Source organism: Pipistrellus hanaki, assembly GCF_964339955.1.
Source record: "Pipistrellus hanaki genome assembly, chromosome: 14".
NCBI lineage: Eukaryota > Metazoa > Chordata > Mammalia > Chiroptera > Vespertilionidae > Pipistrellus > Pipistrellus hanaki.
The window spans coordinates 41,220,087-41,245,342 of record NC_140516.1 but is presented as its reverse complement, the minus strand read 5'-3'; the positions used below and the strand labels follow the sequence as shown (position 1 = coordinate 41,245,342).

Below are 25,256 nucleotides of genomic sequence, written 5' to 3'. Positions count from 1 at the left end.
GACATCACACATGTATACACACACACACACACACACTCACCACACATTCACATTTACAACCACATATTCTAATATATACTGATCAGCAACTATTTCAGGATTTAAGATAGAACAAAGAGAAGAAGCTATTTCAACCAAGATTATTCTGTGGATCTCTCTATGCAAGACAGTGCTTGAAATTTTCTATTGCCTTTCATTAATTGATTCTACATCATTACCCAATATATTGACATCAATTACTGTACTAAGGTTCTAGAGATGGCAGGATATATGAAGAGGAATCATCTAAAGTCCATTTTCTTAAGTATAGATTGATCAACTATAGGGGGTTTGTTCCCATAGCATTTATACATCCATCCACTAATTCAGCCACTTGATATTATTATCAAATACTCACTGAGCACTTATTAAGTACCAGGCCCTGTGCTAAAGTCTGGTGTATAAAGGTGAGTAAATATGCTTTCAAATCCTGGCTTCTCTAGTTACTAGCTGGGTGCTTCTGAAGACCTGTGTATACCACAGTCAATATACAATTATTATGAATACACATTTCCTAGTTATTTCACACGGTTGTTTTAAAGGTCAAACTAATATAGAAAACTATCTTGGACCTGTGAAATAATAAAGAGCATTGCCAATAAATAAAAGATAACTTCCACATATTTTGATACCTAAGAGTAGATAGGAAAGTTAGTTGCTGAAGACAAAATCAACTTGCTTGGAATAATGAAATGCCAGAGTGCCTTTCAAAATTTGAATGGAAGAAACAAGTGCTTTTCAACAAGTGGTGCTTGGGTGACAAGACGTGAATGAAAACAGTATTTGTTCACCTTTTGGTCCAGACTGTAGGCCAGCACCCAGTCCTCCTGCTTGGGATGGAAGAGCAGACTCTGGATGTAGAAGGTGAGCCGGTATTTCTGATAGGTTGCCCCTTCATCTGAGCTGATCAATATGCTGCTCTCCATTTCAGGATCACTGAGAAGCATGATCTAAACAAAGAGGAGAGGAGAAAATATAGAGTTAGGGGGGAAGAATAAATACAAGAAATTAAAGCATAAATATAAAGTCATCTGTTCTTGTATAACACCTCACAGAAAGGGCCATCTGGGATCTATATAAAATATGAAATATTGGTGTTTTTCTCCCTGACTTAGTCCTTCATTGCTGATTTGAGCTGAAATATTGTGCAAGGTTAGGCTTACATGCAAATGAGGCTTTATTTTTTGATGTCTCTATTTTTTAAATACTGGGAACATATTCTTGTGGTCCTTTGTCCCTGACATTGGGGCCACCCACCTCCTTCCCACCTCTTCCCTGCTCACTTTTCCATGTCACTCCTCATCAAACTATTGCTTTTATGGCTTTTTACTCATGGAGAGGATTCTCTATAATCTCACTGCTTGTTTTCTTCTGTCTGAATTATTTTAGTGATTCAAATGATTTAAGTAATTTCATGATCCCTTTGTTCTCAATATTTTCCAAAGCACATATCCCCAAAGGACCTTGAGGCGAAACCTGCTGCTCAAGAGGTCTGTCGTCCCCATGACAAATGAACAGATGTATAGGCTTTGACATCAGAGAAGACATACTCAAATCTCAACATCCTCTCTTCATATCGTGTCACCTTGGAAAGTGAAACTCTAGAGCAGTGGTTCTCAATCTTTCTAATGCCACACCCCTTTAATACACACTTCCTCATGTTGTGGTGACCCCCAAACATAAAATTATTTTTGCTACTACTTCATAACTGTAATTTTGCTACTGTTATGAATCATGTTTTCCGATGGTCTTAGGCGACTATGTGTTTTCCCATGGTCTTCGTGACCCACAGGTTGAGAACTGCTGCTGTAGATATTTACATTATGATTACATACAATACAGATATTTACATTGCAATTCATTAAAAGTATATAGAAAAAATGCTATTTTTCCTGTCTTTGGCTAACCTATCACCAGTTGTTGGAAATATTTCTATAAATGGTCTGAATCATGGGGCCCAAATTACAAGATAAAGCCAAAAACAATTCTGCACCTTATGAAATAAAACTATTGAATAGCATGATTGTTCAAATGTTAGCAGAGCATATATTCATATAATAAAGTAAGCTTTAGAACAAACTCAGTCCCTTTAACTGCTAAGATTCATTTTTGTTTTTCTTTTATTTCTTTACAGTTTCCAAGACCAGCTTACTTTCTTTCTCTCAAATATTTGCTTTGGCTTTATTGAAATAAGTTATTACTAGCTATCAGCAAATTTTAAAGAAATGGATGCATTATGTAACTTGTTTCCAGTTGTGTGTGAATAATCTAGGGCAGGGATTTCTAACCTTTTTCATCTTGTGGCACACAAAAAGTAATTACTAAAATATTATTTTTTTGCTGATCTAAAAAAATAGGTATAATTTTGATTTATTCATACTGAACAGCTATTGTTATGTTGGCGGCTGTCATTTTTATTTTTCATTTGACAATCTCAGGGAAAAGAGGCCAGTGGCCCTGACTAAATAGTCAAGTCTTGCATTTTTAAAAATTCTGCGACACACCAGTGTGCTGCGGCACACTGATTGAAAACCGCTGATGGAGGGGGAAAGTTCCCAGATCAGTTTTTCAGAGACAGACTAACTTTCTCCTCCTTTGGCACTGTGATGGGGTAGGACAACTGGGAACTTCACTCCTGCTGCCCTTGAGAAAACCTCAGAGGATGGATTCATGCTCCTTGCAGAGTGTGAGAGGACAAATCTACTCGTTGAGAATGAGGCTTGCGTAAGGGCCCTTGCTTGCCTCACACTGTGTACTGACGAGTTCCCTAACAGGCAATAAAATAATTTTCCCCCTGGTGCAGAGAAATTGCACTGCTTCTTTTATGCAGGTATAAAAAAGCTGCGAGCTTATGATTTTAATTAGGAGATAAGACCAACGTCATAAACAAACTTTATTTTATTTGCCATGAGTTACAACACACTGAATAAGAGTTACCAGCAAGTTGCTACTGCAATGTATCCTCTTCCTCCAGCCCCGTTTCTTCCTGCATGCACACTTGCATACAAAACACAGCAATCTGCACACAAATAGTGCATCCATGTCTGCACAGAGCCTTACACAGACACAGATGCAGCATAGATATGCAAGTGTGCACACAGAAGTGAGTTTATATACAAGGCATATAGACATTGGGGGGAGGGGGCTAGGGAGCTGTTATTGGCAAGAGTACCTTTTTATTGCAACCTTTCCCTGACATTCTCATCAGAAATCTTTTTATATTCTTTGATATCACTGGCAGTGTCTGTATAAAACCCTCATTTCTGAGAAGATTCAAAGGAAGGGGAATGACAATCTACATATGCTGGCTTTCCAAAATGTTGGGCACTTTACTGGATCTTTTATCAAAACTGAGTGTGAATCATGTGAAATACCATCACTCGCCTATTGGAAAGTGAGGCTCAGGGGAGAAAAGCAACTTGACTTCGACCTCCTCTGATCAACGCACACACTACCACCTCCTTGCATGCACACTAACACTTCACTGGACCTCAAAACCACATCTTTCCCAAAGGACACAAGTCCGAGAAGTTTTTCATTTTTTTCTCTTTTGCTTCATTTTGCTTTGGTCCTTTATCCAGCTATTCCTGACATAAGAACTGCAGTCAGTGTGTGCATGTATTGGGAGAGGAGTATTTCTAATATAGGTTAGCAGAATTATCAGTTGTACAGACTCTGGGGGCAGGTGCCTTGAGGTGAAATCTCAGTCAGCTATTTTATATAATATGTAAACATAAGGATATTACTCAATGTTCCCAATCTGTTATTTCATCTATTTAAAAAGCCAGTTAATAATTGTATCTAACTCACAATGCTGTTGAGATAATTAAATGAAATACTGATTAAAAGAGCTAAGCCCAGGCCCACAACTCCTAAACAAACAGTAAACTTTGTTTTAACCACCAAAGATAACATTACAACTACATTCATTGCTCATAATTTCCTTTGTCTATTCCCTCTCTGTCTTTGAAAAACTTTCAACTTGCCAGATAGGATGCTGCCCAATTCATGAGTCATTTAATAAAGCCAATTGCACCTTCACAATTTACTCAGTTGAATTTGTGTTATGTAGCAATAAGAAGCTTCAATCATGCAAAATGCTGAAGTTCGAGAGATTGGCTGTGCAGTATTGTCCTTATTGTTAACAACACTGGACTGTACAATTGGAAGAGCTTGACAAGGGGGCAGATTGCATATTATGTGACTTTTTTAACCACAATTAAAAATAAATGGAAGAATGAGGGAGAAAAAGACTATATTTATTTTGCATATATTTTACATTCCTGATAATAATTTAAGGAAAAGGCACTTTACTAGCAAATATCAACGCAGCCAAAATGAACACCAGTCCGTAAGTAATTGTTTCAACTTGCTAAATACAATTGCCACTTTGAAATGACCACTCTCATCTCTTCAAAGAGAAGGTCCAACCTAGGAAGCAACTAAACACATCACGTCTTAGGAGTGAGGACCTCATACAAGCATTCTCTGTATTTGGCCATTCATTATACATTAACTGCCATAATGCACATTGGAGATGGACAAGTTTTAGAGTTTGCCAATGTAAGGATGGTACAATACCATGTTTTTATTCACTTGCAATGCTTTTGCAGGAAATTCTTGAAAAAGTTGCATAACAGTGGCCCTAATTTTTTTTAAAAGCAATCTTAGAAAGTTTTAAGGATTTCTCCCCACTTTCTTTATTTTAAGTATTTTTGTTGATTTCAGAGAGGAAGGGAGAGGGAGAGAGAGGTAGAAACATTAATTATGAAAAAGAATCATTGATTGGCTGTCTCTTGCATCCCTCTCCCCCCCCACAGGGGATGGTGCCCACAACCCGGGTATGTGTCCTGACCAGAAATTGAACTGAGACCTCCTGGTTCATAGTTGACACTCAAGCAGTGAGACACACTGAGATTGGGCAATAGTGGCCCTAATTTTAATGGTGTGTTGCAAATTACAAAGGACACATATGGAGGTCAGGAATCAGGCAGGGGATGTGCTCAGTCAGCTTACAACTTCAAAAGCCTGTAAGCTTATTTGTATCTAAACCACTGAAAATTACTATTGGAAATGTCAAAATCCTTCCCAGAAATCTTTCTAGAATACACCCTCTCTTGCTGCTGGCGAGTCATACAATATCATTGATGAATGTGTTATTTTATTCAATACTCACCCTATTTCTTTTTCCTGTATGTGATTTATAAAAACGAGGGTGACTAAAGGTTTCTCAATCCCTCACTCTGCCAGAGATCCTAGCAATACCAAGGAAACAAACTCTAGACCAATGCTTTGAAAACAGTCTCAGAATAGTAGTTAGTAGACTTCTTCTGAACAAAGAAAGAGAAATACTATAGTTTACTGTGTAATTGAGCCTTAATGAGAGACTCTTAGCACTGTTGTACTCAACAAGAAATAGCAATAATATCAATACAAGCTCACAAAGAATATAAGGGAGATATTCTTTATGCTGACCCTTAAGCCTATTGGCATAATTGACACATTGTTGAATATTGACTTATTCAACTCTAACACAAGTTGAGCTTGTTATATAAAAAAACTTTAAAATCACAATATCAGAATATACTAGTACCCCCTCCCCACACACACGCCATCTATCTATTTATCTAACATGTTCTCTAGCAATGATTCTCCATTGGGGTGAGGAGAGGAATTGCCTCCAGAGGACATTTAGCAATGTATGGAGACATTTAAATTGTTCCATTTTAATTGGGGAAGAGGAGGAGTTATTGGCATCTGCTGGGTAGATGCCAGAGATGCTGCTAAACACATTACAGTGCATAGGACAAAGAATTACCCAACACAAAATGTCAATAGTGCTGCTGTTGAGAGCCTTGTCACCATATATATACATAGACATACTACTATGGGGAAAATATGTAAATTACATATGCATTATATGTACAAATAGGACATTGATACATATTTATGCTCATATGCCTGCTTCTTTCACCTACGGCCATTAATACATGCTACTCTCTTTGCCAGGTTTAGACTACTCACCTTTCCACCCCAACCCATCGTATCTACTTGTCTTTCATAATTTAACATAAGCAACACCAATAAAGGAACAATCATTGAGGCCAATCAAAAAACATTAAGTGACACAAAAACAACAACTAAACAACAAAAATATTTTTTGAATGGGCAAATGACTTGAATGTATATTTTTCTAAAAAATATGTAAATGACTAAAAAGCACATAAAATATGTTTAATATCATTAATCATAAGGGAAATACAAATCAAAACCACAAATGAGATACCACCTCATACCAACTGAGATGTAAAAGCAAAGAATACAGTAAGTGCTGGCAAGGATTTTGAGAAATTGGAACCCTAGTGCACTGCTGGTAGGAATGTAAAATAGTGCAGCCAGTAAGGAAAACAATACGTGGTTCCTCAAAAAAATTAAAAATGGCATATGCTCCAGTATTTTTTCTGGATATATACCAAAAAAAATTGAAAACAGGGCCTTAACGAGATATCAGTACACCCACACACATTCATAATAGTGAATAACCAAAAGATGGAAGCAACCCAATTGCCCATTGATGAAGGACTAGATAAACAAAGGTGGTCTATGTATACAAGGGAAATTATCCCGTTTTTAAAAGTTAGGAGATTCTGTCACATGCTACAACGTGGGTGAAATAAGGACATCTGGTTAAATGAAATAAGCCAGTCGCAAAACAAAATACTATATAATTTCCACTTACACTAGTATGTGCTAGCTAGAGTAAAATTCGTAGGGATCGAAAGTAGAATGATGGTTGCCAGGGACTAGGGGGAAGGGGATGAGAAGCTGTCCATTAATGAGTATAGACTTTTAGTTTTGCAAGAAAAGAGTCCCAGAGTTCAGGAAAGGCCTGGTGAGAAGTCAGCCTTTGGAAGAGATGTGGGAGTCAGGTGAGCTAGAACAGAGTAAAGGAGGTAGAGGTTGTGAATGGGGTCAGGGGATGACAGGTGAGGTAAGCACCCACCCTTTATCCCAGGTGATGTGAAAAGCTTTGGGCTTTGAGTGAAGTACTGATAGGCTATGGCTTACATGTTGATCCTTTCACTCTGGCTGCCACTCTTGTTGAACAGAGCATGTGGGAGGTGGGGAATAGAGGGACACAATCAGAGAGATTAGCTGGAGATTACTGCTAGGATCCAGATGGGAGTGACTGATGGCCTGAGTTAAGGTGAAGTGCCCAGATACTGAAATGGGTCTATTTCTGGTTGTATTTAAAGCAACAGTCAAAAGGGTCCACTTACAGATGAGATGTGGGGGTCGAAGAAACTGAGGAGATCCATTAACAATGTTTTACCCATACATTCATCTCAGTGTCACTTACCATAATTAAAAATTGGAAATACCTCAAATTGTCTATCAGTTTTGTGTTTTTGTTTTTTGCCTGAACAATTGGGAAAACAGAATTCACATTTAGGAGATAGGAAAGCCCTTGGCAGGAGAAGGCTGGTGCTTTAAAAATATGGAATTTGGTTTTTTAAAAGGCCAGATGCCTATTAGACATCCACAGGGGAATGTTAAGTAGACAGACTATAGACGTACTAAGCCTATTTTCAGGAGAGCTGGCTCGCCTGCAGACAGGAACCCAGAACACATCAGTGCAAAAGAGCATTTAAAGATGTGAATCTTCAGATCACCAAGACAGCAGCCATAGCCAGAAAAGAGTCTGAAGAACTGAGCGCAATGTGTAAGTTTCAAAGAGATGAGGAGGGACCCTGGAAAGTGTGTGAGGAGGACAACCCAGACACTGCAGTGCCCTCGAAACCTTAAAATCAAGGGAAAAAAGCATATCAAGATGAGAGTGTCTATTATGTCAAATGCAACTGACAAGTCGGGTAAATACTGAGAGTTGGCTGTTGAGTTTAGCAACGCGGAGTATGGTGGTGAGCAATGCAAAGACGTGTGCAGACAGTCCTGCTGCAAGGAGGCATTGGCATGACTGTTCTGGAAAGCAAGATGGCAATGTGGAACAAGAATCTGATAAATATTTATGCTTTTGACCCTGCAGTTTCTCTTCTAGGAATTTGTCCAACGAAACCATCAGGGACCCGATAAAAGGTTTATCCACCAATATGCTCATCTCAGTGTTATTTATAATAATAAAAAATTGGGAAAACAAACAAACATCTGATAAGATGATTAAATAAAAGCAGGCTGCCTCCATTCAATGGAATATTATGCATCCATTAAGTCTGAATTCAAATAGTGGTATGACACATGAGAAATAATCATATGTTTAAACTGTGCATAAAAAGCAGGCTAAAACACAAGCAGCAGGGTATCAATTTTGTTAAAATTGTTTATATTTTTGTCTGTATTTACATAAATAAACTTGCTTCATGCTAACAGAAGCGGTTACTGTATGGCAAGATCATGAGAAATTTTGTCATCATCTTTACATTTTCTTATTATTTCCCACATATTCTACAAATGTGCAATGAGCAGATATTACCTTTATAACAATATCTATTTTCTCTCTCTCTCCAGACACACTTATCCATTAACTCTTTTGAGAACCCAGAAATGTTATGCTAATCTGTTGCCTGCTTTGAAAAAAAAACTGAGAAGTTGAATAAAAACTGCATTGTGAGCGCTACTCTGAAAGTAGGACAGGTGTCGCATAAAGAAAGAGTGGTGAGGGGACCTTAGTGTAGACAACAGTAAGAGCATCTCCAAACTCAGAAAGTGGAGTAGAAATATCTGGCATCCTGCCCCCCATGCTCTAAACTTTGTGTGATCCCTGTCCTCATACACTACGTGGGCTGGATCTCCCCCATCCCAGCTCTGATCATGGTATTTCCCCTCCACAAGAAACTCTAGTGCCCTCTCCCTGGCACAGAAACCAAGCCTGGCCCTTCAGTTGGGGGACCCATGTTGCTCTCAAGCTTGACCTCTAAAATACAACCATATGCTCTTGCCAAGCACCCCCTAACAGTTTTTTCAAATCACTATGCCTAACATTGTGATCTGTGACAAAGCTCCTGGCCCACCGAGAAAGATCCAGCATCTCCCCAGCTACACCCTCCTTCAAGGCCATGGACATGCTCTCCCTTCCAGGAAGTCTCCTCGATGCTCCAGCAGAACAATCTCGGCCTCTCATCAGCACATTTGTTATCACAAATAGAATATGATTCTGAAATGATTAACATCTTTGAAAATGGGTCAATATTAGTTATATTCTGTTTCACTTGTCTTCATCTCACTTGGCCACCGGGATATCAAGTTCCTTAAAGGAAGAGCATTTCAGTGACATCACATTCTCTGATCTTCTTTGAAGCACCTGCTTTATAAACATCGGCTGCTTGGCTGAGTGAAGGTCACGCAAGGGTGTGCAGGTTTGCTTGTCCAAATGATCAGTGAGATGGATTTGTGGCTTACCCCTGCCCTGGCCAGAGAAACTCATTTCATCTCAGGAAGAGCAGTTAGCAGAACCCTTATGTGAAGCACAGCCCATTGGTAGCTCAGACGTCACCTGCCCATGGGTGGTCATTGTCACCCAGGGCAGTGGCCCCTCTGCCTCCTCCAGTTCTCTTTTGTGAAAGTCTAATCCAGGCAAACTTAATAAATTGAGGGCCATATTATTTTTAGCAAGATGTTTATTTCCAATATTTTTACAAAGCAAGTCTAACCCTAGGAGAGAAGGGGGGAAAACTGCTGTATTTAAAAGAAAATAAATGAAGTCTACAGAATTGGGTTGGAAGTAATTTTCATTTCTTTTGTTGAATTATTGCTAACATATTGTGGTGGTTTGGAGCTCAGGACTTCAGTCTGTTTGCTTTGTCTTTCTCCACAGGAGCACTAAAGAACAACGTGAACCCAGACATGTACTCAGGACACAGATGGTGGTGGTGGGGGGGGGGTGCGGTGCTGAGACACAGGTCAGGTAAGTGGAAGGCGTGGGCTTTGGTACAATGTTGTCATGGGCTCTGCTACTAACCAGGTGTGTTGGGAAAGGTTTTGAGAAATATCAAATCAGCTGACTCAAGAGCATCCAAGATGTTTGCTCTTTCAGGCACCCAAGTTGCTACTGTGCACATCGGGGACCCCAGTGAAACCTCAGCGTTAAGAGGCACAGCCTTCAAATCCTAAAACCAGAAAGGCAGTGACCACATGAGGAGATAAAGGAAAACTGCTTGCCAGCACACAGATTATCTATTGCACAACAAACCTGATTGATAAACATCTTGCTGATGCTGCGAGGAAGGAAGGTCCTGAAAAGATCCTGGTGCTCAAGAGATGGTCAACGGAAATTAATTGCACTGTCCCCATTGTGACTAATTTAGGAATTGTAGATGGTCACTGATACGGTATTTATTTGGTGTGCCAGCATTAGTATTTAATTTAGTGAACATTAAGAAAAGAGGACAAGGCTTTCAGAAGTGTATCTGCTAATCATTTTTTCCCTTTGAACCTTAAATTCTTCATATGAGAAGCCTTCAACCTAGGCAATTTCCTTTATTTTATTTTATTTGTTAATTAAATGTAACGGGGTGGCCATGGTTAATAAGATTATATAGGTTTCAAGAATACTGTTCTGTGTTACACCATCTGATTTTATGTGTCAACCTAGCTGATTTTCAGGGACCTAAACTTCAACATTTGGGAAGGATTTCTGAGTTAGGAGAGGCAAAACAAGCTTGAGGTCATCATGAGGGAAACAAACAAGGGAGTAAACAAGCTTGGAAATATGCTTGTCCTGGTCTCACAGGAAGAGGCTATGCCGGAGCTTCACGGGCATTAGTAGCAAGGTCACTATGTTCTGGGAACATCCACTTGTCCCGTAAGAATGATGGTCATGTGAATATGTGTTAAACTTAACTCCTTGACCCCAGTTACAGCTCCCACTTCTGAGGGTCAGGGATGGGCTCCCATATTGCTAAATGCTAGACATGATCAACAAGGAGCATGGCGCCCTGGTCGTTGTGGCTCAGTGGTTAGAGTGCCAGCCTATATTCCAGCCCATGCACCAGTAGATTGGGGGTTCCACTCCTAGTCAAAGGCATGTACTGAGTTGCAGGTACCATCCCCAGCCCTGGTCAGGGTGTGTGTGGGAGGCAACCAATCGATGTACCTCTCTCATATTGATGTTTCTCTCTCCCTCCCTCCCTTCCTTCCACTCTCTCTAAAAAGCAATGGGGAAAAAATAACCTTGGGTAAAGATTAACAAAAACACAACAACAAACAAGGAGCATGGCAATTTCCTGAGGGACAGCCCTTTGGTCCAGTGGACCACAGAAAAGCCAAGCTGTAATAACTGGTTGTACCAACATCATTTCACCAGCACAGGAACTACTACTCCAGGGAGAGGAAATGAGAGCACTGATGCACTGATTCCTTTCCCCCAGGGGATTGACACTTAGCTCCTAGAGAGAGTAACAATGAAAAGGAAGGATGCAAAGAGTGGGGCAGCTCCTGGCATTCTGTGAAGGCCCTTGGTCTGTGCTTTCTACCCCTAGCTTTCTACACCTGCTCTTCATACCTTCACCTCCAGGTGAATTGAACTGTATTGCATAGTTTGCCAAGTCCTATATCCTCACTCTGCTCCTTAGGGAAAGTAGAGCAGGTATGATTACAGTCTTTGTTTCATGTCGGTGAAAACAAATTAACACAAGTTCAATGGCTTGAAACAACATAGACATAATTTTATTATCTTACAGCTCTGGATGTCAGAAGCCCCAAATGCATCTCAATGGGCTGAAATCAAGGTGTCCACAGGGCTGCATTATTTTCCTGAAGGCTCTAAGGAAGAATCTTGTTTCTGGTTCTTTTTCTACTTTTAGAGGCTGCCCCATTCCTTGGCTCCTGGCCCCTTTGCCTCTTCAAAATCAACAATGGCCTGTCCAGTCTTTCTCAGATCACATCCTTCTGACTCTGCTTCCCCCCTTTCCTATCAGTCCAAGGACTCTGGGAATGAAAATGGTTCCCTGGATTATGTTAGCCGATGAACAACCTTCATCCCATCTAGAACTCTAATAGCCCCTTTCCATGTAAATTAACATATTTACAGCTTCTTGGGATTAGAACACCTCTGGGAGGCCGTTATTCTGCCTACCAGGTCCCCTTCCACAGACAAAGCCAGAGCCAGAACTGAGTGACTTAGGGGAGGTCACAGCTGATTACCAACTGTTAAAACTGGGCTCAGTGTCAGAAACAATTGAGTGCTTTATTCTTCCTGCTATGCTCTGTGCTGGTGACATAGCAAAGGAGAGAGAGGACACAGCAAGAGAATGACGGGTGAGTACGAACCAAGGCAGGCCTTTGTGCAGGTGTCTCTTGTCCTGTCCCAGTTACCAATCTCCCCATTTGGCTTCATTCCTTCAGCTGTAAAAGTAACCCCTGCCCTAACCGTTTGCCTCAGTGGATAGAGTGTTGGCCTGCAAACTGAAGGGTCCCAGGTTCGATTGGTCAAGGGCACATACCTTGGTTGCAGGCACATCTCCAGTAGGGGGTGTACATAAGGCAGCTGATCGATGTTTCTCTCTCATCGATGTTTCTAACTCTCTATTCCTCTCCCTTCTTCTCTGTAAAAAATCAATTATATATATATATATTAAAGTAACCCCATTATCCCCCCCAAAAAAGGACATATGTGTGTGATTTTTTTCCTGTTGGATTTTTATGGTAATGTGGTTGCATGGTGTTGCTTTCTCAATGTGGAGCAGCGGGGAGGGGAGGAGGAGGAGAGGTGGCAATTCTGCCAAGCAGGTTCCCTCTGTAATGACCCATCATCTTGTGCCAGGCGGTCCCCACTCAGGCAGGAATGAGAGCGTCACAATAACAGTAATAAACGGAGAAGAGGCTTTCTAGTAACAGCATAATGGGGAGCCCCAGCTGCCTCAGTTCTGGGGGTGGGGAGTGGGAAGAGGCAGGAGAGGAAAGACACAGGGGTGAGGGATGGAGGTACTCAAAGGTGGCAGTTTTCCATGTTGCCCCGGGGTCTGCTCTGAGTGTGTAAGGAAGAAAACGACACCCCACACACCCTCGCAAACTTTTTGTTGTTGGTAGGATGGAGCAGCACATTTGTCAAAAGGTACAACTGTCACTTCCGATCCCCCAGCTCTGCAAAGGCTCCACCCCCGCGGTGATCTAGATGAATGGCTTCTCATTAAGAGCCAATAAACAAAGTGCATTCCCAGCGCGCCTCTCCCAGGCAGAGCATGCCCTGTGAAACTGCCCGCAGGGAAAGCAGAGTGCACTGGAGTTGTCAAATGTAATGTATAGGTTTTTAAGATCTAATCATTTCCTATAATATTAGATTAAATGACCATCTATATTAAAAAGGAAATTACATTTCACCTTGCTTTCTTCACTTTCCCCCTTAGAAAAGTTAGGGTTTTCAAAAAACTCTAATCCCACAGCCAAGGGCCAGAACACGTCCTTGACAATGTACTTGAGGAGGATCAACCTACAGACTTCCCTGCACCAGGCAGTCTGAGCAGAGAAGCAGGGCGAGAGGCAAATGGCAAGAATCCCTTAGCTGAGCCAACTCCCTCACAGAGTCCACATCCCTCACTTCAACAGAGCGGTGGCACCTTAGTCCCTGTCCACACTCGCCACAGCTCCAGGGTGTTTTAGTGTCTGTGGTGGTAACGAGAGGCCTGGAGTAAACCCTCATCTTCCAAAATCTCATCACCTTTCGATTGGGCAGCAGCAGGCCTTGCTTTTGTACGCAGCCATGTGGTCAATCGCTCACCTTCATTCACCGAGGCTTCGTGTGCCGGATTCTAGGATGGTGCGAGGGTATAAAGATAGCAAGACAAGCTTCAAACCCCACCTGCATTTATTAGCTCATCTCTTAGCTCCTTGCCTTCAAAGCTTCCATTTTTCTCAACTGTAAAATCAGGAGAGGAACTGCACTCCCACACCACCACAGAGGGTTTAGAGGAGAAAGACAAGTAAATGTTTGGAAACCTCTTGGTTTTCAGCAAATATCAGGGACTTTCTCCCCCTTCTGCTCCCCATGGCACCTGAGAACAGCTATTCTCAACTGAGATGAGGGCAAATGCAGAGAGTCAGTTTGTGGAAGGAAAGGGGTCACCCAGACTGAGATGCAGAAAGTACAGATAAAAATGGCAAGATTGGTAACCACTGTTTCAAAAGAAACAAAAAACAAAAAAACAGTATGGGTCCCATCCTCAAAGCATAAGAAAGAGCGGTGGGCAGCCATCCATTGCTGTGCCCTGCCTGGGATATAATGTCAGATTACAGAGACCAACTCCCCAGCTGAGCTCACTGGTTCCTGTTGAGCTTTCCAACCCGGTGCTCCCCAAGTGCCTTCGCTCTTGAAAATAATCACTCCACTCACTGTTCCCAAACATCCTACTTCCCCACCTCCAATCTTCTGCTGAGGCTTCTCCTCTTCCTAGATGCTCTTCTTCATACTCAGCACACCTGAACCCTAGCTGTCCTTTAAGCCAGACCCAGAGTCCTTTGAGAAAGCTCCATGGATTCCACCCTCTCCACTCTGCAGTGCTTTGTAGAGCTCACAGCTACTTTAATTTACTGGTTAAATTACAGCACAACTATAAGTCCCTAGTGCCAGGGAGATTTTTCTCCACTTTCTTCATCACCCTCTCTCCTAGAATTCAATTTAGTATCTTCCAGAGGAAGCTCCTAAGACCCTCTGCCCTGCCCATGCAGCCTGCATTCATGAGCCCATCCTGAAGGAGTGGCCCCTGCCATCCCTGCAGAACTCCTGGATGAGGGAAAAGAGTCATGGCAGAGCCTCGAGATGGCTCATTGGGGTTCTGTTCACGGGGGCAGTCACCTGTTCTCACTGCATTCATGGGACAAAGCAAGTCATGTGGTCAAGAATTATCAGAATTATCTGAAATGCTCCCAGGACTTGGGGAGAACCCCAGTGACAAGGGGGGAAGCAACACATATTTTGTGCAAATGGAATAGTATTCAGCCATAGAAAGTAATGGAGCATGTATATATGCTACAAAATGGGTGAACTTCAAAAACAAGCTCAATGAAAGAAGCTGGTCGCAAGAGGTCACGTGTTCTACAACTCCATTTATATGAAATATCCAGAATGGGTAAATCCATAGAGACAGAATGCAAATTGGTGGTTTCCAGAGAGTAGGGGTTGGGGGGGATGGAAAGTGACTTCTTAATGATTATACGTTTTGGAGGAGTGATGAAAATGTTTTGAACTGGGTAGAGGTGGTGGTTGTATGATACTGTGAATATATTTAATGCCACTGAATTGTTCACTTTAAAGTGGTTAATTTTATGTTATGTGGATTATATCTCAATTTTAAAAAAAAATAAGAGAGTTGTGGCCAACACTCATTGGCTCCAGCCTCTCTCTTATTTGCCAAGCAAAATGAAGATGAAGATATTAAGCTAAAAATACTAGTAAGCACAAAACTAATTCCCACCTAGCTTGTAAAGTGACTAGTCTCCAAACAAACCCTCTGCTAAATGGAAAATAATAAGAATACAGTGGATACCAAAGCCAGTTTGGCTCAATGGATAGAGCATCATCCTACAGACTGAAGGGGCCCAGGTTCGATTCCAGTCAAGGACATGTACCTTGGTTGTGGGCACATCCCCAGTAGGGGGTGTGCAGGAGGCAGCTGATCGATGTTTCTCTCTCATCGATATTTCTAACTTTCTATCCCTCTCCCTTCCTCTCTGTAAAAAAAATCAATAAAATATATTTTTTTAAAAAGAATACAGTGGATCTAAACACTTACCACAAACCCCACTGTAAGGATAGTCAGAAAGCTACACTCACCTCACAGCCAACTACTGGTGAGTGAACCTTGTTACAGGTCTGCTTTCCTCCTGGGATCCCAGGGCCTGCTTGGGCAACAGCCTCTGAAGAATCCACGTGTCCTGTTTATGTAAGTGACAGTTCTATGTGTCCCATCTCCCCAGGAACAAATCCTCTTCTAATTGCCTCAAGCCTCCTCTTCTATTTCTTAAAAATTAACATTGCCAACAGGTTTAATTAACAAGCAAAGGCCCCTTCATGTCTAAATGTCATGCTTGAATGCTCTCACTTTAAAGGGTAGTGTGCAGGTGCTGGCTTTATGCAGCTTTATGGAGCATGGGTTATAAAAGCTCACCTATATGACTTTTTAATACTATGGCAGTCCATTCAGTTCGATCGCATAAAGTCCCAGCAATATTTAAGTGTTAAAGGTGACTTTCATGATGATATTTATTATCGGATAATGAACAGTGGACAGATAGCCTTCAAAACTCCAAGCAATGGAGTGAATCATATCTCTTCTAAACCTTTAAGAACAGGATTACCATGCCCAGCCTGTGTGGCTCAGTGGTTGAGCATCAACCCATGAACCAAGAGGTCCCCCCAGTTCAATCCCTGTCACGGCACGTGCCCAGGTTGCAGGCTGGATCCCCAGCAGAGGGTGTGCAGGAGGCAGCTGATTGATGTCGATGTTGCTCTCTCTCTATCCTTCTCCCTTTCTCTCTAAAATCAATAAAAGCATTAAAAAAAAAAGAATAGGACTACTACATTTCCTAGAAATCACACAAATACCCAGTATCCCTTTTGAGATTCCCCTTGGCAGCATGAGTTTTCTTAACAGGATTTTTTTTTCTTTATCGAGACCAAATCCCATCAAAGTCAGAGGAAAACCAGTTACTTAAATATTTGGATCTGTCTTCTCCATCAGACTGGCCATTTTAGGACAGTCTTTGCCTTCCCATAAGACCAAGAGTTGCCCAAGTTTCTCGGTCTCCCCTTGCTGTAGCCATCCCTACAGAACCTATAGAGTAGGGGTGTCGAACTCAATCAGAGAAGGGGCCAAAATCTAAAATCCAGCCTAAATCGCGGGCCGAATGGTTTACTGAACAGTCATAAACTGACAATGTCATAAACTGACAGCGGAGTGCAGTGATGACAGCGCGGTGCAGGCCACATTGCAAGGCCTGGCGGGCTGGATTTGGCCCGCGGGCCTTGTGTTTGACACATGTGCTATAGAGAGAGCTATCAGAACACAATGGGAACTTCATCCCTGTCTTCTTCCCAATTCTGGATCCTTGGGGGTCCAGTGTCCTGTTGCTATTGTACCCATTAGTATGCCTAGCACCATTCATTGCTCTGTATGTTTGTGTCCTTGGCAGACTGCGACATCTCTGAGAACAGTGACTATGTCTGATTTATCTTTCTTATCTTTATTAATATCTGGGACATTGAAGGTGTTGATAGACATGTCTGAGTGAAGTAATAATTAACTAACTCTGAGAAAATGATTATAGAGCAAGACTATCCATCGCAATTATCTTCATATACAGTTGAGGGCATGTCAGAGACTCAGCCATCTTCTTAAAATTCCACAGTTATTGATGATATAATAATTAGCCAATCGTGGCACCTTGAAAAAAAACCCATCAGATTCATCTGAAATGCTTCTTACATGTGCCATCTCCCTGAGTCCTACCTTAGACAGACTAGATTGGAATTTCTGACTCAGGGAACAGAGTCCTGGATGTGCCTATCACCCATCACCAAGATGATTCTACTGTACACAGTGTGACCTCCACCTCATTAGAGTGTTGCCACAAGAGAACCATTCTCCAGTCCCCTGCAGAACGGAATTGAACTGCTATGGTCTGTCAACCCCTCATCAGGGATGGCCACAAAGGATCTGGAGGACACATGCTAAGGAAAATGGAGTGTGAAAAGCAGACTCAGCCTTCTTCACGGGGTTCAGCCTTCTTGGACTCAATGGGAAATGAGGGACTGTGGGAGAGAATGAAGGGACTCTGGGGACAAAACTAATTACAAGAGAATCAGGACACCATGTGTTACTAAGTATCCTTCTCTGAATAACCTCAATTCCCCACTACTCCATCAAAAGTGGGGTCCCCAAATACCCCTGGGCACCTACACTAACTCCATACCAAGCCCCAAGAGGTGGGTGGCTTACCTCCTAAGAAACCTACATTTTAGGATTTCTAAAAACCACCTATTTATGCATAACGTGGTTGGAAAGCAATTGGCATCATCTGTGCAGCAATGAGCTGCTGCTTTCAGAGTCTGCATTTAGTTTCTAGAATAGAAATGAGCTGGAATTAGCCATTCTCTTTCCACACTAATAGGCAAGAGTCGCCATCCCTACTAATTCACATGTTCACACAACTCTAACTACGTACTCTTCGGCGGTGGTGTCCAGCTCACAATGACCTCAAGGGGAAGCAAATGCAAGCGTGTGGTGTCAGTGTGTGCATGTAATTAGGCTGCAGAGGCTAGAACCTGGGAGAGAAACCTGAATCTGATTGGAAAAGAGTGAGCACAGCTCTCAACTTAATCACAAGATGGACAACAGAAGGACCCTCAGCATTTGTTCCTGCACCATGGGGGAATGCAGACTCAAAGGGCCTTGGCCATGTAGACTAGGCAGGCCCAATTTAAGGCTAAGGGGAGCCCAGTTGGGGTGGCTCAGTGGTGGAGCATCAACCCATGAAACAAGACATCATAGTTCGATTACCAGTCAGAGCACATACCCAGGTTGTGGGCTCCATCCCCAGTGTGGGACATGCAGGAGGCAGCCAATCAATGCTTCTCTCTCATCATTGATGTTTCTATCTCCCTTCCTCTCTGAAATCCATAAAAATAGCTTTAAAAAAATAAGACTAAGAGGAGAAAAGGTATAGTTTAGTACATTTTAAACTTGAAGATGCTCATGAATCACCAAAGATCTTATTAAAATTCAGATCCTGACTCAGTAGGTGTGGTGTGGTAAAAATAAAAAATTTAAAAAAATTAAAAATAAAAAAGTTGACTTTCTCCAAAAAAGCATTCAACACAGATGCAGTTATAACCCTGCTTTGTTGAAATCGTTGCTGTTAATCACCCAGCCTTTAAGTTATGAGATCACTGGGAGAGCAGCATTCACATATATGTTTGTGAGTTTCCAGTTTAAAGAAATAAAGAATCCTGGAAGTCTTGGTAGAACATTCAAAACCCATGCTACAGGATCTATAAATGCTGATTCTGTTTTCTGGGGTGAACACATGACCCTCCCCCCCATTTTTTTACCCAAGACAGAATTTTCCCCATCTAAAGCAGATGAAAGCGGTGCCTTCCCCCAAGCCCCTTGGACTGGCCCTGCTATTCAAATGGAAATTTCCATCAAGTTTTCTCCAAAATCAATTTATAAAACATTTTTGTAACTAAACCAGATCTATAAAAATAGCCTTAAAATCATAATTGCAATTATAATAGCTAATATTCCTTGCTCTTGCTATGTGCCAAGCTGTACGCTAAGATTTTTTTTTATACACAGTTCTTCATTTAACCCTCACAAAGACAGTAGGAGTCAGGAGATGCTATTAACCAGTTTTCAAACATAACCCAAAATCATACCACTAGTAGGTAATGTTGCAGGAACTAAAATCCAGTGTTTCTAAGCCCCAAAACATGCTATTGCCTACTGTCCTAAAATTAGCTTTTACTTGGTCAAAAAAGGCAAGATGGTAGGGGTGGAGGGTTAGAGAGCAACCAAAGGACTTGTATGCATGCATATTAGTATAATCAATGGACATAGACACTGGGGCAGTGGAGACTTGCCTGGGGTGGGAATGGCTGGGGGTGATGGGTAGGGGTTCAATTGGGAAAAAGGAGACATATATAAAACTTTAGACAATAAAAGAAATACAGTATCTCATTGGTTTGGGCAGTAATCATACATGGCTTTATTTTGGAGAGTAATGTTTTGAAGATTAATAGGAATAAGGCAGAAGGCTGTTGCCATGAGGGGGACAGAGGTGTGAAGGTAGAAAAACTCAGAGGAGTCTTGCTTTCTCTGCTGCTACGCATTATTGTGGCTCAGCCTCCACCTACCTCTTATTGTCGTGTCTCCTACCTCTGCATCTTAGATGGGCACTTTCTGACACTCACTGACACCTGTACAGGTGGGCTGGTGCAGCTCAAACAAATCCTGCACACAAATTGAACTTGGGTAAATCGAATCACATCCCTCCACCGACTCATTACCGTTTCACTTCCAATTGATATTCAATGTGCAATTTAAAGTTTCTCTCCCCTCAGTTCTCCGCCAAGTAGCTAATGATCTGCAAATGAACAGTGAAATACGCCAAGGAACTGACCAATAAATCCACTATTTTCCCTACCCCTTTTCCTCCTCCTCATACAAAGAAACTCAAAGCCTGCATATTTTATCATTCAAAATGTATCTATAGTGGGTTTTCTTACAGGGAATGTGAATTTGAACGTGCACTTGCTTTTATTCAAAAAGCCACACTGAAAAAAAAAACTTCCAACACCTAGACTAAGCTGGATTGTTGCTCTAAGATTCTCTTTATTATATGTCTCTGTGTAAGGAAAACAGAATATATTATATGAAATGCCGCAAGGGGTTCCAAGAGGCAGCGTCACATTTCCCAAAGAATAGAAGTCATATTTAACTTCTTCTCTTAACACGGCATGCTTTGAACCCCTCGGAGAATGTCCTCTGTGTTAGTGCTTCACTCTCTGAGAAAAATAATTCAGCTCATCTATCATTCTCTTGAACTGCCAATTCAAACTAAAACCTGACTTGAGCTACTTCCAAAACCATTCAGCTTCCCCGATGGCAAACAAGCAGAAAAGGCTCTTTCCACCACCGTGTCTCTCCCCCACTGATGCCCAAACACAAACATAGAATCTGTGGAAAACACAGCGATTGAAAGATGGAGGGAACATAGCAATTTTAAATACAGCCAGCTCTCAATTCTCTGCCTCTGGAAGGGGGCGGGGATGATGCACTGAAGGGACCTATTGATGTTTTTGAAACATGGAATGCAAAAATAAACTGGGCTTTCTTCGTCAATACCTGGGTTATTTACACCACAGAGACCTGGAGGGGTGTGTAACCCCAAGCGGTCACTAATCAAAGCACTTTTCCCCCTTTATATCCTGGGTATTGGTCTTTTTAGCAACAAATGAGCTTAAATTAGCTGGTGGTATTATTAGCATGAATTCACATTCGTTGGCAAAGTAAGTAATATTTAGTGGATGGCTGGGAGGAATGAGGGTGGTAGCAAATGCAGCGAGGAGAACCTTGGCACATAATTAAATACTTCCTGTAGAGATTTCGCTGTGACTAACCAGAGCCAGGGTTTGGAGTTGAAGGCCCCATTGGATAACCCCTAAGAAGCGGGAAATCTGATCACTGATTCACTTTCTGGTTCCTTTCATTTAGGACTCTTCCTCTGGATACATAGCAAGGTCAACAAAAAAAGAGAAAGGCACTTATACTAGTACATCAACCTGGAAAGTCAACGACATGAAGCAGGTGGGCTTGTACAGCTCCTGTGTCCCCAGATCTGGTCCCATGAAGATGCCAGATAAATTAATTCACATGCCAACTTATTTCCCAGGGGAACACTTCTCTCATGCTCATAGGTTCTTTATCCCATTCCACTCACCTCCATATTGCCAGTCTTGCCCATCTATAATAATAAAAGCGTTAATATGCTAATTAGACCGAACATCCTTTCTGACAAAGCTGGGGCTGTAAGAGAAGCCTGGGTCTGAATGCCTGTTGGGCCTGCTGGCGGCCGGAGGGAAGCCTGGGTCCAGGTTGCCAGAGAGAAGGCAGTGCCAGCAGCCAAAGGAAGGAAGGCCTTCTCTTGCACGAATTTTGTGTACCAGGCCTCTAGTTTCTTATAATCACCTCTACTAGTATACTACCCACCTTGACAGTTTTCATACCTGAAGCTGTCTTTCCAGCTCCTTGTTACTGATTTTTTCATCTTGCATGATGCACCCCCATCAGAATGTATGGGTAATTACTAACTTGGTAAATCCCTCATTTCTGTGCCTTGCATATTATTTTTGCAACCTCTATCAGACACAAAACCCTGTAGATGGACTTAAACAGCTGACATGGAGCACAGCTACCACCTCCTCTAAGGTAAGCAGGACCCCTGGGGATTCAAGGCAGGGCCAGGGAGGAATCCATATGATGCATCCATCAGAGAGGTGGTGGCAACATACAGTTGGGAAGAGCATGAAGGGTGTTATTCATTCCTCATTGTCAAGCCTATTCGTATTCCTAATGGGATCCTCTTCTGTATAAAGTCTTTCCAATACTCTCACTCATGTTTATAATGATAAAAAAAAAGGAGCATCCAGACAAATAGTGTTGTTTTCAGAATGCTTATTTCCAAAGTCTTTAAAAACCATCAAATCTGGTGTTGGGCAGGAAGTGGGCCCTGGTAAGCACTGCCTGTCTCTGAGCTGGTGAGGCTGAGGTATTTCTGCAGCACGGGTGGACCTCTCTGTCCACGAAGACAGCATCCCTGTGGTGGGAAAGCCTGGTGCTCTGGATTCACTGACCCACTTCTCAGGGGTCCTGAGAGAAAATAGAATGAGGCTCTTCTAAATCCTGGCACTTCCTGAGCCTCCCTCTGTCCCAACTGGAGTGCATGATGTTTAATGGTACCCACAGAGAAGGCGAAATGCTTCTCTAATCTGCATAAAATACAGCAGGCATGGGTCTCCTCACCAACCCCTGCCACAGAACGTACTTTTGTCAAAGGGCACCTCTCCAGCAGAGTCCTTCCTGGCTCATCCACATTTTTCCCTCCTAGAAGGGGAATCAGAGCGGCTCCTCATATGTGAGCAAAAGACATGTCACTCCCAGAGGTAGGTTGGGCTTCTTGCTGTTCTCTGCTGTCCCCATCCCTGCCACATGTGCCTTCCCAGAGCCTCCCACCAAAGGAACAGTCTGAGCTCAAAAGGAGCGAGAGCTCTGATTTCCCAAGACTCGGAAATCCTACCAAGGAAACAGCACCATTAGCTCCACATAAAGAGAAGCATGCTCTGATGCCTTTGCTCCCTCGAGCCACATGCAATTGGTTCTCCTGCAGAAGAAGAGGAGAGAGGAGAATGTCTCATTTAAGGCTGTACCCACGGGGTGGAGAGTGGGAGGTGAGCAGAAGTGCAGAGCTGTGACCCTAGGATATGCGAACTTTCTCTGCCAGTGGAAACGGAACTTCTGGCTTCTTTTGAAACCATGGAATACAGGACTGCTAGTCTTGTATTCCAACTGCAAGGCCACCAATTGCAGGCGACTCCATGGCAAAGCTGGAGCTGGGTTCCAGCCTTTACAAAGCGTGATGAGTGCCCTGTCTCCACATCAAAGCCCCTGCGATGGTCTGAGCACACAAAGCACTTGTCGGACAATTTTGGTCTCTGCTGCTAAAGAGAAAACAGGTTAGCTTCTTTATTAGCACACACACCATGTGGATAGAGATCACGTGAGCCAGGATGGGAGTAATGGGGCTGGAACCCCCTGAGGCACAGTGAGGACAGGAGAGGAGGAGGGGGCCCAAATAGAGCAGAGAGAAGAAGGAGCAAGACTAGAAGTCCTATATTCCAGACTGTATTCTGGGCCCCCTACAGGCATCTTTAAATAACCCCATGCTTCCTCCTTAGCCCTCTGGCTGTCACCACAACCAAACCTGTCATTAAAGGAGCAGTTACAGTGGATTATCTCATTTGATACTCAACAACACCCTAGAGCAGAGGTGGAGAAGGTCCAGCCCTCAGGCCGTATAATGCCCACAAAATCATTTGGTTTGGCTCTGCCAAGGCATGAGGGGTGAGTTAATTACATGTTTGACCAAGTACAGCAGGTTAATTTTTAAGTTGATAATTTTGTATGGCCTGTGAATGATGTTATAAATATCCAAATGGCCCTTGGCAGAAAAAAGGTTCCCCAACTCAGCCTCAGAGGATAAGTAATCTTTTTTAGAACTATTTTTTTAATTTTTATTGTTGAAAGTATTACATATGTCCCCTTTATTCCCCCTTGACCTCTTCTAACCCATCCCCTCACCCCCACCCTGGGTAAGTATTAATCTTATTCTCATTTTACAAGTAAAGACACTGAAGTTTTCCAAACTCGATCATTCACTCAAAATAACACCATTTACAGGTTGAAGAGCCTAGAATTCAAGTCTGCCTGAAGCCAACGAGGGGGCTCTGAAAAACCCCTCCAAATGGTCTCAAAACAACAACCACTTGAGTCAAAGCCCATTCTCGCAGCACCCTGGAGGGTTGATTATGCCACCCCAAGCTCCCCAGTGTGACTGAGGATACACTTACCTGTCTAAAGACAATGCACAACATGAGGCAAACACATACACAAACACTGGTGTGTGTGTGTGTGCGTGATTAATTTTGTGAAAAACGAGTGTGCTGCTGAACAGAATAGCCATGACTCCCCTTTCAAATCAAGGTGCCTCCGTAATGACAAAGTAATTTCATGTATTGGAGTCAACATGCACAAGGATAGAACTGCTTGATGAATTTTCATGAGTGTACCCGTATATTCACTTCTGACATGAAGAACATTAGCAGCACCTCAGAAACCCACCTGTGTCCTTTCTCTCCAAAAAGGAACCCCTATCCTTTCTTTTATTAACATTCATTAGTTTTCACACTTTGTAGATGTTATATCAACAGAATTATACACTGTGCATTCTTCCTTATCTCACATGTGTGGCACCACATTCTAGAAGATGGATCCATCTTGTTGCTTGCTTGTAGCAGTGACTCGTTCTTTCTCTTCTTTATCATGTGGTATCCCATTGTATAAATAATCCATAATTTATCGGTCCATTTGACTGTTAGTGGACATTTAGATTAGTTTCACATTGTGGCTTTTATTGCTATGAACATTCTTCTACATGTCGTGTGGTGCATGTCTGCATGCATTTCTGTCCAATATACACCTCAAGGTAGAATTGATGGGTCATAGGTTATGTGTACGGTCACCCTTAGTAGATGCTGCATTTATCAAAGTGACTGTAACTATTTACATCCCTTTCAACAGAGTATGAAAGTTCCAGGTGATTTGCAACCTGCCAATACTTTGTTGTGGATCTTTTGTATTTTAGCTATAAGTTGTTTCTATAAAAGGATTTCAGGATGACTTTATTTTACATTTCCTGATGACCGATGAGCAAGTTTTATGGGACATTTAGATGTCTGCTTTGGTGAAATGTCAGTTCAGTATTTTGTACATTTTTCCATTGAGTCATTGTTTTCTCTTAATGATTTGTAGGAGTTCTTTATATATTCTGAATATGAGTCCTTTTTCAGATGTATGTTTTACAAACACCTCACTTATTAAGTGGCTTTCCTTTTCACCCTCTTATAATGCTTTTGTTTAACAGAAGCTTTATTT

General features: G+C 42.1%; 1 protein-coding gene across 3 annotated transcripts in view; it reads right to left on the bottom strand.

Annotated features, from left to right (window-relative positions):
• The window catches only part of SORCS3 (sortilin related VPS10 domain containing receptor 3), a 489,777-nt gene that overhangs the window by 232,814 nt on the left and 231,707 nt on the right, over positions 1–25,256 (bottom strand). For all 3 annotated transcript variants that reach the window (XM_084904018.1, XM_084904020.1, XM_084904019.1), the window contains exon 4: positions 831–989. In XM_084904018.1, the coding sequence (XP_084760144.1) occupies positions 831–989 (159 nt within the window). The remainder of the gene's footprint in view (positions 1–830; positions 990–25,256) is intronic.